Raw genomic sequence first — 13,606 nt, forward strand, 5'->3', positions numbered from 1 at the left:
TGGGGTGTCTGGGTGGCTCAGTCGGTTAAGCGTCCAACTCTTGGTTTGGGTTCAGGTCATGAGTTCAAAGCCCCATATCCAGCTCAGCGCTGACAGCATGGGACCTACTTGGGATTCTCTATCTCCCTCTCTCTCTGCCCCTCCTCTGCTCATGCTCTCTCTCTGCCTCTCTGTGTCTCTCAAAAATAAACATTTAAAAAAAAGAAAAAAAGAAAAGAGTCTGAACTTTGCCTGAACTGTCATTCAGCTCTGGGCTGGCTTGGCTGGGGCTGGATAGTATAGGATGGCTTTACTCAATGATGGGGCCCCAGCTGAATAGCTGGGCATGCTGGGGTGGCTGGGGCCTCTCTCTAACTGGTCCCTCACCCCCCAGGTTGCCAGCCCAGGCTCTTCACATAGTGATGGAAGAGTTCTCTGTGTCAAGAGAGCAAACCCTAATTCACGAACACTTTTCCTGCCTCTGTTTGCATCATGTTTGCTATTTTCCCATTGGCCAAAGCAAGTCACATGGCCCAGGCTGGGGTGGGCAGGAGAAGAGAGTAACCGAAGGGCAGATATGGGGAAAGGAATGATGGAAGTCATTTTTCACATATCCAACACAGTATTAACATTCAATAATTTAGATCCAAGAAACCAAGACCAGAAATTACCTTCTGCAAAGATTCCAATATAAGCCTCATGGCGGGTTTAATGTTAGAATCTTAAAGGTCAAAGATATTTTCCAAAATGTCTCTCCATTTTACTGCAACAGGAAGGAAAGGCTGTAGGAGATCTAGATGGTTGAGGTCCCATTGCTTTGGCTGAGCAAAACAGCTACACCACTTGGCATCACTGGATTATGTACCTAGCATATCCATGACATAAACTCTACTTATCTGATTTAGTAAGCTTTCTCTGACTTGCCCACCGTCCCCTTTATGAGTCTAATGACATTACGACCTTTACTTGTGACTTTTGTTGTCGTTGTTCCCTTCAACAAATCTGGTCTTGGTGGTACGTGTCGGATGTGGTTCAGTGTGTTAGTGTGTGCCTATAACCCACTGCACCTGGATGTTCCCACTGACCAGAGTGTGATCTCATGATTGCTCTGGTGTTCTCGGGGGGAGATTACCAAGAGATACCAGACCACAGAGGTCTTGGAGGGAGCAGCAACCACCCTTACTGAGGTGGTTTCGCCCTCTGGAAGCAACTTGTCTCTCTAATTCTACTGTTGATGCCTAGTAAGAGATAAGAGAGATGGAGAGGCTGACACTGGGGAAATGGGCCCAACTCCTTCACACGAGACAGTAGTTTCAAACACCTGCTCGGCCCTGTTGCTGGAAAACCATTTCTTAGAAGATAATCAAAATACAAAAAGATTCCTTTTTGGGGAGAGAGAAGAAATGGATGGGGGCCCTTGGGGCAGGCAAGGTGTGGGCAAACTCTCTGCTCTCGGTTAGGGAAGAGGACACAACCATGAACGACACCCCCCTCCCCAACTCCGTTTAATGGGCTGAGGAGACTCGGAGGCCCTGTGTTTGCCTGAGGAGTGTTCAGAGTGGATGCCATGCAAACAGCAGCCTGGGAGGCTGGCACAGGGCCCACCCTGCAGGTAGAAACATGTGTGGACTACATTCCTGATGGGCCTACATCATAACAATCACCGCGACCTGTTATGAACAGAGAGGGCCCCTTCCCTGCAAAGCACATGCCTGTAGCTCCAAGTTTGGCATTGGCGGCAGCCCCAAGGCTGTAGGAAGATCTGGACAAACCAGGAGAAAGTATTACAGAGTGCAGATGCTTCAGAGGGGATCATGCTGTGCAGACCGAGGGCTTAGCACTAGGGCCCAAGCTTTCCTCTCCATTACCCTTATGACGTTGGGTAAGTTCCCCAGTCCCTCCAGGACTTGGTTTCTTTACTTTTAAAAGAGGAACTTCATCTTGATAATATACCAACCTTCCTCACACCACTCACATTCTCAGCACCCCCACCCCCCAGTTTGGTCCACTCCTTTTTTCCTTATCATTTATTGACTTCTAATACACTGTATAACTTACTCATTTTTTATTGATTATTGTCTGACTCTTCTTACTAAAATATTAGTTCCACCAGGAAAAAAGTCTTTGAAAGTTTTATTTAATGATATTTCCCACATAACTAGAATTATGCCTGGCATATAATAGGGGCTCAATAAATATTCATTGGATAGATATTGAGTGATGACCTCAAAGGATCATTTCTAGCTCTACCTTTATGTAGCAGTTATCTACTGCTGTATAACAAACCATCCCAAAACAACAATGGTTTTAGGGGTGCCTGGGTGGCTCAGTCAGTTGATCATCCAACTCTTGATTTCGACTCAGGTCATGATCCCAGGGTAATGAGATCAAGCCCCGTATCAGACTCTGAGCTGAGCATGGAGCCTGCTTAAGATTTTCCCCCTCTTTCTCTCTCTCTCTCCCTCTGCCCCTCTCCCCCACTTGCACTCTCACTCTCTCTAAAATAAAAATTTTAAACAAAACACAAACAAAAAAACCAGCAGTTTATTATTTATCATGATTCTGTGGCTCAGGAGTTCATGCAGGGCCCCACTAGGCAGTTGGTGTGCTCCTAAGCATCCACTGTGTTCATCTGTCCACTGGGAAGGGCTGGAAGGTTCAACAAGGCTTCACTCATGTGCGTGTGCCTTGCAGCCCCTCATGTGCCTCCTCCATCTCCATGCGGTGTCCCACAATTCACAAGTTTAGCCTCAGTTTCTTTCACAGTGACCAGATTGCCTAGAGCAAAGTCAGAAGCTGCCAGGCCCTCTTAAGGCCAAAGTCAGCTCAGATTTTAAAGAAGGGGAAATAAACACTCTCTCTCAATCTCTCTCTCTCTCTCTCTCTCTCTCTCTCTCTCTGTCTCGTATGTAATAGGAGGGAAAGAACTGATGGTGGCCATCTTTGAAAACTACCTACCATAGTATTCCATGAGCCCATACTCTACAAATGCAGGCATTCTCAATAAGCACTGACCGGGCACCTTCTAGAAGTCAGGCCCTGGCTGTGTGCTGACCATCACAGTGCTCAAAACCTCAGACAGAGTCCTGGTCTCATGAAGCTAATCCCTAGAATGAACCCTGGAGCCATAAGCCTTTTGCCTCCAGCTGGCATCTAGTCCTCTCCAACAGTGAGAACGATGGAAGAAGACAACTGGCAGGCTGCTTGACAAGAGGGATTTGGGGACTCCTTGGGCGAGGCTGGTGACCGTATCCCTGGCTCCCTTCCAGATTCCACAGATGGTGAGGGCGACTGGAGTCTCTGGTCTGTCTGCAGTGTCACCTGTGGGAACGGCAACCAGAAACGGACTAGGTCTTGTGGCTACGCATGTACCGCAACAGAATCTAGGACATGTGATCGTCCAAACTGCCCAGGTTGGTATACACAGGGGAGTGGCTCCAAGTTCGGGGGGAAGTTTTTAACTTATTTTTAAGCCTTAGAGAAAGTGACTTTCTAAAAGACAACCATTTCCCTAGTAAGAATTCTGACCAGGCTGAAACAACAAGAGCTAACACAAGCATAATGAGCTGAATGGATGAAAAGATGGGTTTTCTGAGCCTTATGCACAATCCCTATAGCCATGACCTAGAATGCAATGCCACAGTGTACTTGTTTAATTTAAAGGGGGGATTCTGTTTAACTTGAGACTTTGATGTGGGATTTGTTGTGCCTTGAAGAGACGCAGACAGACATTTGTGGTCTGATAAGGAAGCCAGGATGAGTGGATTGACAGCCACATACAGGAGAACCATGCAGGTAGCCCTGTCGGTGATGTGTGAGAGTTGCTGAAGCCTCCAAGGGAGGAGACAGAGGAAACCTGGCAGTTAATTATCCCTTTAAACTGCATTGCCAGTGTTTTAAAAACTAAACTAATTGCAATTGGAGAGAGGCCATTGGGGGTAAAAGAATAATTGTGACTGTCTATGGCAGTTGGGTGTCAAAATGTGGCCTGTTTTTATATGGCCTACACATTTTTAAAGGGTCAAGAAGAAGGAAGGGGAGAAGGAGCAGAAGGAAGAGGAGGAGGAAACGGAGGGAGAGGAGGGTGAGTAGGGGTGGGAGAAGAAATATGCAACCAAGACTACATGGGACTCACAAAGCCTAAAACATTTACTCTCTGCCCCTTTACAAAAAAAATTTACCAGCTCCTGATCTGCAGTTTTACATTTACTTTTGTGTCCCGTTGCCAGGTAGAATGCCAGCTTCAAATAATATCTCAGGTTCTTCCAAGAAACTGTACATTCCAAATGGCTTCATCTGAAAGATGAATATCAGAGGCAGAAAACTAGATCCCTGCACCCCCAGACTTCCTTTTCCTACTCCTAGAAACTTGGTTGTCAGACCATAAGGCTGAGATCTGAAACAGAAAAGAAGTGAAAGAGCAAAGGGGTTTCTGAGGGGAGAGAGGAAGGATCAGACTGGACATGTGTCTGTTAGCAAAGGGGCATGTGTAGAAAATGGGGCTGACATTTAACAAGCGGCAGCTTGGGCTCCATGTCAGCCATGCAGGTGGATTTCAGAAAATGGAGGAACCATCAAGATGCTCTTCCCGATCTTTCCTATGCTCACCGTAATGAAGCTGAGTTGGAAGTCTGGTGTGATGGGATTTAGGTGGGTACAAAATATACCGATAAATAATAACATGAGAAGGGGGAAGAGGAGAAATACATGAAGAAAAGGAAGAAGGGAGAGAAGGACGGTATGAAGAAGATGATGATGATGGAGATGAGATAAAACAAGAAAACAAAGGCGAAGATGAAGATAAAGAAAGCGAAGATGGTGAAGAAGGAAAACAAAATGTAATGAAGATCATGAAGAATAGGATTGTTTGAGGACTTAAGTATCAAGCCAATTTCTCAGGTCTTTGGGGGCATTATTTATTTAATCCTTGCAATAGCCTCATGAAATAAGTATTTACTATTGTACCCACTTGACAGCTATGGAAACAGGCGTGGGATTAACTTGTACGAGTCATACAAGCAGCAAGTGATGAATCTTGAATGTGAATCCAGGCAGTCTGGTTCCAGAGTTCATGTTCTTAACCATTAAACTATTCCACTGCCACCAGGAGGAAGGATATGCGGCTCAGCCAGTAATGGATACAGATGGCATTTACTGTCAGGGCTTGGGGGCTTGCCTGTTATTTCTTTTCCCAGGCTGGCATCCGGATCCAAGTCTACCACCTGGTGACCACCATTGTGAATGTTTCTCTGCCACCATTTTTAATGTTTCCTTCTCATTTTCTCTCACCACCAAGAGCAGCATGCCCAGCAGCACTGTTCATACATTTTCTTCTCATCTGATCTTGCCCTCCTTCCATCCTTTCTGCCTCTCTGTTCCTCGGCCTTCCAGGTTTTCAGGGCTTCATGAAGGATTTTTTTTTTTTTACAGGATCTTTTTCTTTATTTGGTTTGTTGATTCTCAGCCTTACTGGAAGGAGTCGTGGGGCAGGCAATATCCCCAGCCTGGCAGTGATTACCCAGTAAAAGTTTGTCCCCTAAGTCAACCCTACAAATAAGTTCAAGGGGCCTCACATAAAGTCAGAGAGAGCCCCTTAAAGGAAATCAAGTCACACCTAGCAGGCAGCCAAGGCTCTCCACCATTCCAGCCTCCTTGGATGCCTCAGCTAGCACAGGATTCCTGTCCATAAGGGAAGCCTGGATGGGAATGGTAGTTTGGGGATGAAAGAGGAACCAAGAAGTATGAGGCAAGCTGAGTTCAGTCCCTCAGAGCAAGTAATGACAAGGTCGGTGTATTCTCTCTGAAGCATCGTTGTCAATGCTGAAAGTCCTAGAATTTGAGGTATCTGGTCTTTAGTTGTGGACTGCGACATCCTCAAAATGAGCTACTCTCAACCAACCAGGGAAAACTGGTTTTCTCAACCAGGGAAAACTCTCAACCAACAGTTACCGCTTAACTACAGTGCTTTCTTTACACATAGTTTGTTGAATGCATTCAGCTCTATGAGGTGGGGCACTTATTTCTCTCCATTTTACAGATGCAAAAGCTGAGGCATACAAAGGTAAAGAGTCTTCCCCAACGTCACCAGACTAGTTATAATTTTAACCCAGTCAGTCCTTAAAACTGGTATTGGCCACTAGACAAAATATTAACCATTGCCTCTAGTTCAGTTTGTCACCCTGACACCAGCAGACAGACAGCCTTGCAGACATGTGTCCCCCACTGCCCCAAACCCCATTCCTGGGCCTAGTGAATGAGTTCCTTAAGACTCATTCAGGGGCACCTGGGTGGCTCAGTCATTAAGCATATGAATTTGGCTTGGGTCATGGTCTCATGGTTCGTGAGTTCAAGTCCTACATCAGGTGAGCTCGAGCCTCGCTTTAGGTAAACACAAATCCTGCTTGGGGTAAGCCCCGCTTCTCTCTCTCTCTATCTCTCTCTCTCCCCCTCTGCCTCTATCTCCCTCTGCCTCTCCTGGAATTCTCTCTCTGCCCCTGGCTCTCTCTCTCTCTCTCTCTCTCTCTCTCAAAAAAAAAAAAAAAAAAAAAAGATTCTATCTCTCCCTCTGCCCCTCTCCCCCACTTACACTGCACTCTCTCTAAAAAAATAAAAATATGGTAAAAAAAAAAAAGGCTAATTCAGGCACATTTGGATCTGATTTCATGCTGCAAATGGTATCTGGGGTTTTAATATATTTTATGCTCTACTACCTGCTTTTTACTGTTTCCTCCACTGGCAAGTTCCTACCCAGGAGTGGTAATGAATACAAAAAAGCTTTGTTCAGGTGTATTTGTTTCTGTATTTGCTGGGGGGGGGAAGGGTAACTTTTTCCATAAAACTAGGGAAAAATGAGCTCCTGTCTGTGTCTAGGAATCGAAGACACCTTCAGGACAGCTGCCACCGAAGTGAGTCTGCTTGCGGGAAGCGAGGAGTTTAACGCCACCAAGCTGTTTGAAGTTGGTAAGGAGAGTTTTCTCCCCCGCCCCTTTTGTTTTTTTATTCAAATATTGATTTAATGTTTGGGTGATTCCTTTTGCTTTTGCAGTCCCATCCCGGGATCCATTTAAGTGTTTTGTTTTCCTCTTATGGGGTCCAATTCTCCCAGCATATTTCTTGCTACCCGAATACAGTCCGAGCAGGAGAGAGCAGTCCTGGGCCTCCCAGACCAGCCTGAGCAGAGCAGCCAGCTGGGTCTGCCTTGCTTGCTACACAGCTTCCGTGGCAAGAAGTGGGACAGGACTGCTCTCCCTAAGCACAGAGTCAGCCTCAGTAGGGCCTCAGGCTGCATGGGGTCTCTTCTCACAGGCCTCACTGAGTGTCCCCAAGAAGTCAGGAAATGCTGATCTCAGTTCTGCAGCAAAAGGAGGGACGGAGAGAAAAAGGGAACTTCCTCGGCATTATACCTGCCTGTCTCTACCTCATCAATTTTTTTGTAAACTTTCGGCATACCCTGCTCCTCATCTGCCAGAAAGTGCTAGACCAAACACAATAAGCACGAACCAGAGAAAATTAAAAGTGACTACTCAGGGGGCACCTGGGTGGCTCAGTCGGTTAAGCAGCTGACTTCGGCCCAGGTCATGATCTTGCGGTCCGTGAGTTCGAGCCCCGCGTCGGGCTCTGTGCTGACTGCTCAGAGCCTAGAGCCTGTTTCAGATTCTGTGTCTCCCTCTCTCTCTGACCCTCCCCCATTCATGCTCTGTCTCAAAAATAAATAAACGTTAAAAAAATTTTTAAAAAAAAGTGACTACTCAGGTGTGAGGTGAAAGCTTCCTTTTTAAAAATAGCTTCACGTGCTTTGGGGTGCAATTCTTTATTGCAGAAAGATAAGACTCCTTCTTTCACACTTCTTCGTGTCACCCAGAAAGTCTTTCTTAGCCTCTTCACTTTTGCCCTGTCTCCTCAGCCAAACTGGAGGCAGTGTGGAAATTCTGTGTCACCCGGGGGTTCCACCTCAGTCTTTCACACACACACAAGCTACCTTTCGCAGGAGCCTTCTGCAAACACTATGCATTTGACTCCCCCGACACCAAAATTAAAGACTAAATGTGGGACATTTACATAAAATAGTAGAGCAACAAAGATTGTCTTTGCGGGGCAGAGAGCTTCTCGGGTCTCTCCATATTGCACACCCTACAGACAGGCAGCTGCTTGCTTTGTTGGGAGGATGGGTCCTGTTGCACAAAGTCACACCTGAGGTACGACTGAGGACTCACAGAGACAAGTAGGACTGGGCATCAGTCAGGTTCTGGGCACGAACAAACATGGCACACTGAACAGATAATTGAGGAGCATTTGATGAGGGTCTGTTTGCAAAGGTGTGAGCAGGGTAGAATGGAAACCAAGAAGGGGATGTACGGGGCCGTACAGAGCAGTGGGGAGCCCTTACTGCCCCTCGGCCTGAAGGGAGCAGGGGGAGGAGTGGCTACCACAATCCACAGCCGTGTGGAGAAGGTTACCAACAGCACTCTTGTTGCTAAAGAAGGATGTAGCCAACCTGCAGTAGCAAGGGAGGAGACACGGGAACAAATACCTTGACCTCGCTCTCCTCTCTTCCCCTGGTCTCTGGCCAGGTCCTCCCCTTGACTCAACCCAAAAAGAAGTCAGGGCTCAAGGAGCGCGTTGATGCAATCCACTTAGGATTCCAGAGCAAGAAAAACCTTCCAGAGCAAGAAAAAACACGGAATGAGGATATAAAACCCCAAACAGAAGATGCCTAGCAGAGATGGGACAGAGCTTGATTTGCACAAGGTCATTTATTAACCTTGTACTGCCTCAGTTATCTGATACGTAAAATGGTCTGAGGTAATAGTGCCAACTTATAGAGTTATTGCAGAATTAAATGAGTTAGTATTTGCAAAGCATTTAGAGCATGCCCATCACACTGAACGTCTACATAAGTTTGATAGATAAAAATAAGTCAATGCATGTTCTATAGGCACATGAATTATGATGACCTTCCACACTAGAAGGATAATAACAAAGCCATTTTCTAGCACCTCACTGAACTTTGTTTCTGAAGACCGTGCTCTCTGAAAGAGACCCTCACTCGTTCTGCAGACACACATTTCCCAGGAGGGAGCCTGCATGCTCTCACTACTGTTCAGTCAGGGGCTCCACAGGGGTGGAGTCTCAGAGCTCAGGTCCGAATGGAGCCTTCGCACGTGCCCTCAGGCAGCACCCCGGTCCCGTGCGTGCTGGGTACTCCCTGTGTTCTAGTTTAATCCTCAGCACACTTTATGAGACAGGCGTTACTTTCATCCCCAATGTAGAGATGAGAAAGCTGAATCACAGTGAGGGAGAATATTGTGCTCGAGGTCATGAGCTACCAAACGGTTGAGCGGGAAGTTGATCCCAGGCAGTCCAACACAAGACCCCACACTCTTCGTCTTAGGCCAGGCCTTTCTGAGCTCCTGAGAGATGCCCTATATCTCTCCTCCTCACTCCACTGAAGAGAAGCCTGAGCCCTCCTCCAAACTGCCCCTCCCAACCCTACCCCTGTCCCAGTCTCTTGATTCCCTCCTAGGACACCACCAGTCTCCCAGGCACCTGGGATCAGAGCTGAGGAGTCACTCCTAAAGTCTTTTCTCCTTTACCCTCAAGCCCACCAAGGCCCAGCAGCCCTAACTCTCTGACCACTCTTGATCCCTTGCATCCCCTCCCTTCCCACCTGGACTCTTATGACAGATATCAGCTCTGAATGTATCTTCCTACTGTACAGCTTAGCTAATAGCTCGCTATCACTCAGAAGCCTTCAGCAGTTCCCTAGGGCCATCTAAACAAGCCTAAACTGCACCAAAGACTCCCATGATCTGATGCCAACAGCCTCATTCCCTATAACCTCTGCTCTGGTGACGCTGAATGTTTCCCCACCCCCAGACAACCCCAGCAGATTTTTTCTGCTCAACCTTGGTTTGTGCAACATTCGCCACTGTTTGCCTGTTCATGATGCCTGTTCCCTTGGGGCAGTGCAGGACCAGCATAAACATATCTTTAGGTTTTTCAAATAAGACCAGGAATCCACATTAATAACTAGAATCACCTAAGTCTTAAGTTAATTCAATAATTTATTAATTCATTGGCAATTAATTCAATATTTTTTAATATTGTAAGGTCCAAATAGAACACCACCAGGGGTGGGTTCTTCAGGTCAATGGCCTCTGGCCTAAATGTTAAGTACCCTAAAAGCAGGGGCCAGCCCCTTCCTCTTTGAGGCATCTTATCATATGGATTTCCTTGCAGTGGTCGTCGCTGTTCGGTACCCATGGTTAAGAGATCAGGCCATGGCTCTAGCTTAAACCAGTGAGTGAGGGGCACAAATAAAACTTGTTCCTATAAATTCCCCTGGAGGTACTTTCTGCCTTACCTTGTCACCACTTATTTAAAGAGCAGATTCAAAATAGCCCTCTGAATTATTGTTAATTTTGTCATAGGTGATAAGGGGGTTGTGGTTATCCCCATATCCTCCTTTTTCCCCCCAGATGCCTACTAAAACTCAGGGATAATATATGTTTTCAAAAAAACAAAAAAGATGAAGCAAATGTAGTGGTTAAATCTGGGTGATGGCATATAGGTAGTCACTGCTTAAATGTATTCTCTCTACTTTTCTATGTGTCTGAAAATTTTTCATAGTATAAAGTGGGGAGGGGGTTGCCTTGTGAATAAAGTTCCCAAGTTCAAGGGAGGTGAGCAAGACAACCAAAGGCTGGTGGTTCCAGGGGGCTCCAGGGGTTGCCCCTGGGAGGGGAGGAGTTGACCTCAGCCTTAACCTGCTTCCCCTTTTGCATGTAGTGAGAGGGTTTCTCCCTGGTCTTTTTCAGACACGGACAGCTGCGAGCGATGGATGAGCTGCAAAAGTGAGTTCTTAAAGAAGTACATGCACAAGGTGATCAATGACCTGCCCAGCTGCCCCTGCTCCTACCCCACAGAGGTGGCCTACAGCACGGCGGACATCTTTGACCGCATTAAGCGCAAGGACTTCCGCTGGAAGGACGCCAGTGGGCCCAAGGAGAAGCTAGAGATCTACAAGCCCACGGCCCGGTACTGCATTCGCTCCATGCTGTCCTTGGAGAGCACCACGCTGGCCGCCCAGCACTGTTGCTATGGCGACAACATGCAGCTCATCACCAGGGGCAAAGGGGCCGGGACGCCCAACCTTATCAGCACTGAGTTCTCAGCTGAGCTCCACTACAAGGTGGACGTCTTGCCCTGGATCATCTGCAAGGGTGACTGGAGCAGATACAACGAGGCCCGGCCTCCCAACAATGGACAGAAGTGCACAGAGAGCCCCTCAGATGAAGATTACATTAAGCAGTTCCAAGAGGCCAGGGAGTATTAAGGAGATGCCACCTCGGGTATTTGTGACACAAATGCACTACACTGATCTACCGCTTGGGCAGCGCCCCTCTTATCCGCATACATGTATATTTGTATATACCACATGGGTATTTTTCATAAATTACACTAGGGGTGTGCACCAGCCCCAGGTGACTGCCATCTGAAGCCACCTTGCCATCTGAAATGCCCACAGAGCTCCTTGAAATTCCTCCAAGGGGCGATGTCAGCAGGAAGATGAGGACAAAGAAGCCAGAAGAACCTGGAAGCCATAGTGGGTGAGATTCAACTCACACCCCGATCCAATGTTTTCTAGAGAAGCAAAGAGGAAAAGACTGAGTTGTAAACGTTATAAGCAGTTTTTATATATAACTTATTTAATATGAATGTGACTTAAGCATAAACTTTTTCGCTGGAGTTGTGAAACTGTTTAATCCCTTCTGTGAGAGTTCAGACAGGGGCTTCCGGAGGTGGGAGAGAAAGGGAATTTTGTAATGATTTAAAAAAAGAAAAACTAAATAACTCAACATAAGTGTATCAAAATAAGAAAACGGCCACCTAAAAACAAATATTCTTTAGTCCTGAGGGACCTTGCTGGAGTCTCAGCTTCCAAAATGCCCTTGCCTAAGATTGGATAGGGGGTGGGGGGCACATGGGTATTTTAGGGACAAATCTGATGACTGGTTTTAAATAGGCTTTAAAATAAAAGGCCAATATTAGCATAATGCTATAATTCTATTGAAAGGCTTCAGAGTAGGAGACGTTCTGCTCATGTCTTAGTAGGTTCAGAAGGCTGCAGGAAGGTCAGATGTAAAAATAGTAGCACTTTTCCAAAGAAAAACAAGCAAAATAAATGGTAAAAGAACATAAACCTCATTTCATCTATTTTATTTTAATACCATCGTAACATTTTTTTTCTCCACCAATATATTCCCAGTAAATACATATAAAAAGAGTAGGGGGACTCATTTTTAGAAAAAACCTAATTTTTTTATGTTTTAAGAAAGGGGAAAAAACTACGTTATTTTTGTAAAGTATTTATTGAGTCACTGAGTCTTGTGCTTCAAGCAATTACCTGGTTCTGTAGTGTGGAACTTAGGACAAATAAAGAATTTGTTCTTATGAAATCTTTACTTGCAAAACTCCAGGAAAAGAGAATATATAATAAAATCATAATAAAATGTGTTACCTGCAATAAATGTGTTACCTGCCAATATTTATGATACAAATACCATAAATAATCCTGGTAAGCCCTGGACTCCAAGGCAGGGGGAGAGGAAGGTCTAAACCAGGTGGGAATAAAAGGCTCATTGATTGATGTGATGGTGGGTGGTATAACTCAGCATCTTTGGCACCAAGAACGTCAACCCAGTCCCCAGGAAGCTGAAGTCATTGACCCACAGGTAAGTTTTTGCCTCCTCAGAGCTAAGAAGGAGCTAAGAAAACCAAGCCAGAGTAAAGGTTTAAGACAGTCCAGGTGAGCAGGGCTGCTTCCAGACAAAATTCAGCAATTACAGTAGCAAGTAGAACTAATCATGCAGATTATTCCTTTTACAGATGAGAAAACCAAAACTCGAGGCGGGGGGGGAATATATCACACTGGACCCATCTTTCTTTTCCTAGCCTAGCTCATTCTACTATGTCAAACTGGTAGTGTCCTGGTGATGTCATAAGCTCTTCTAGTAAAATCTTGTTCTTCTGGAAAAGCTTTTATCAATCATCTACACTTTAAAATGAATCACTCATGCATTGCCCATTCTCAGAATATTTGTATTTAAGAGCTATTTCTAATTATGATATGAGAAGCCTATTGACATCTGAAGGAATTTTAGGTAACTGAACTGGTAGGGAGAGAATCAATACACCTATATATCAGGGAAGCAGATTTGGTTTCTATAATAGGGAAACTATTTTTGCAAAGAGAGTTGGTTGCATTGGATTGCATTACTTTTGAGGTGGTGAGATCCCTGTTGAGACAGGTATTCAAGCAGAGACTGGAGATGAAGCATATGAGAAACTCAACCAAATGAGGAGAGAAAAAAACGTATAATAACCCTCTGATAAATGTTTTATTAAGGATAAATGCAAAGTACTATGGGAAAACAGAGGCAAGAATCAGGTAAGTACCTGTCGAGTCCAATGGAGGTGTGGTATTTCATAAAGCAAAGAGGGAGGGAGAAATGGAGGCATTTGGAGTCAGAAAAAAAGAACAAAAACAAGGGATTAGGAATGAGCTTGGTGTTTCCCAAAGGCTAGTATGTTTAGAATGATAAGCAGAGGAACAAGAGTGGTAAGT

General features: G+C 45.6%; 2 protein-coding genes across 4 annotated transcripts in view; one reads left to right on the forward strand and one right to left on the reverse strand.

Moving 5' to 3' along the window:
- ISM1 (isthmin 1) overlaps positions 1 to 11,483 on the forward strand; it is a 73,211-nt gene extending 61,728 nt beyond the window's left edge. For both annotated transcript variants that reach the window (XM_042980924.1, XM_007086825.3), the window contains exons 4-6: positions 3,249 to 3,392; positions 6,850 to 6,939; positions 10,797 to 11,483. In XM_042980924.1, coding sequence (XP_042836858.1) covers positions 3,249 to 3,392; positions 6,850 to 6,939; positions 10,797 to 11,314 — 752 coding nt within the window. In that variant the 3' untranslated portion in view covers positions 11,315 to 11,483. The remainder of the gene's footprint in view (positions 1 to 3,248; positions 3,393 to 6,849; positions 6,940 to 10,796) is intronic.
- TASP1 (taspase 1) overlaps positions 11,395 to 13,606 on the reverse strand; it is a 342,726-nt gene continuing 340,514 nt past the window's right edge. For both annotated transcript variants that reach the window (XM_042980918.1, XM_042980915.1), the window contains one exon: positions 11,395 to 11,622. In XM_042980918.1, the coding sequence (XP_042836852.1) occupies positions 11,596 to 11,622 (27 nt within the window). In that variant the 3' untranslated portion in view covers positions 11,395 to 11,595. The remainder of the gene's footprint in view (positions 11,623 to 13,606) is intronic.

The sequence above is a fragment of the Panthera tigris genome, chromosome A3, assembly GCF_018350195.1.
Source record: "Panthera tigris isolate Pti1 chromosome A3, P.tigris_Pti1_mat1.1, whole genome shotgun sequence".
NCBI classification, from domain to species: Eukaryota; Metazoa; Chordata; class Mammalia; order Carnivora; family Felidae; genus Panthera; species Panthera tigris.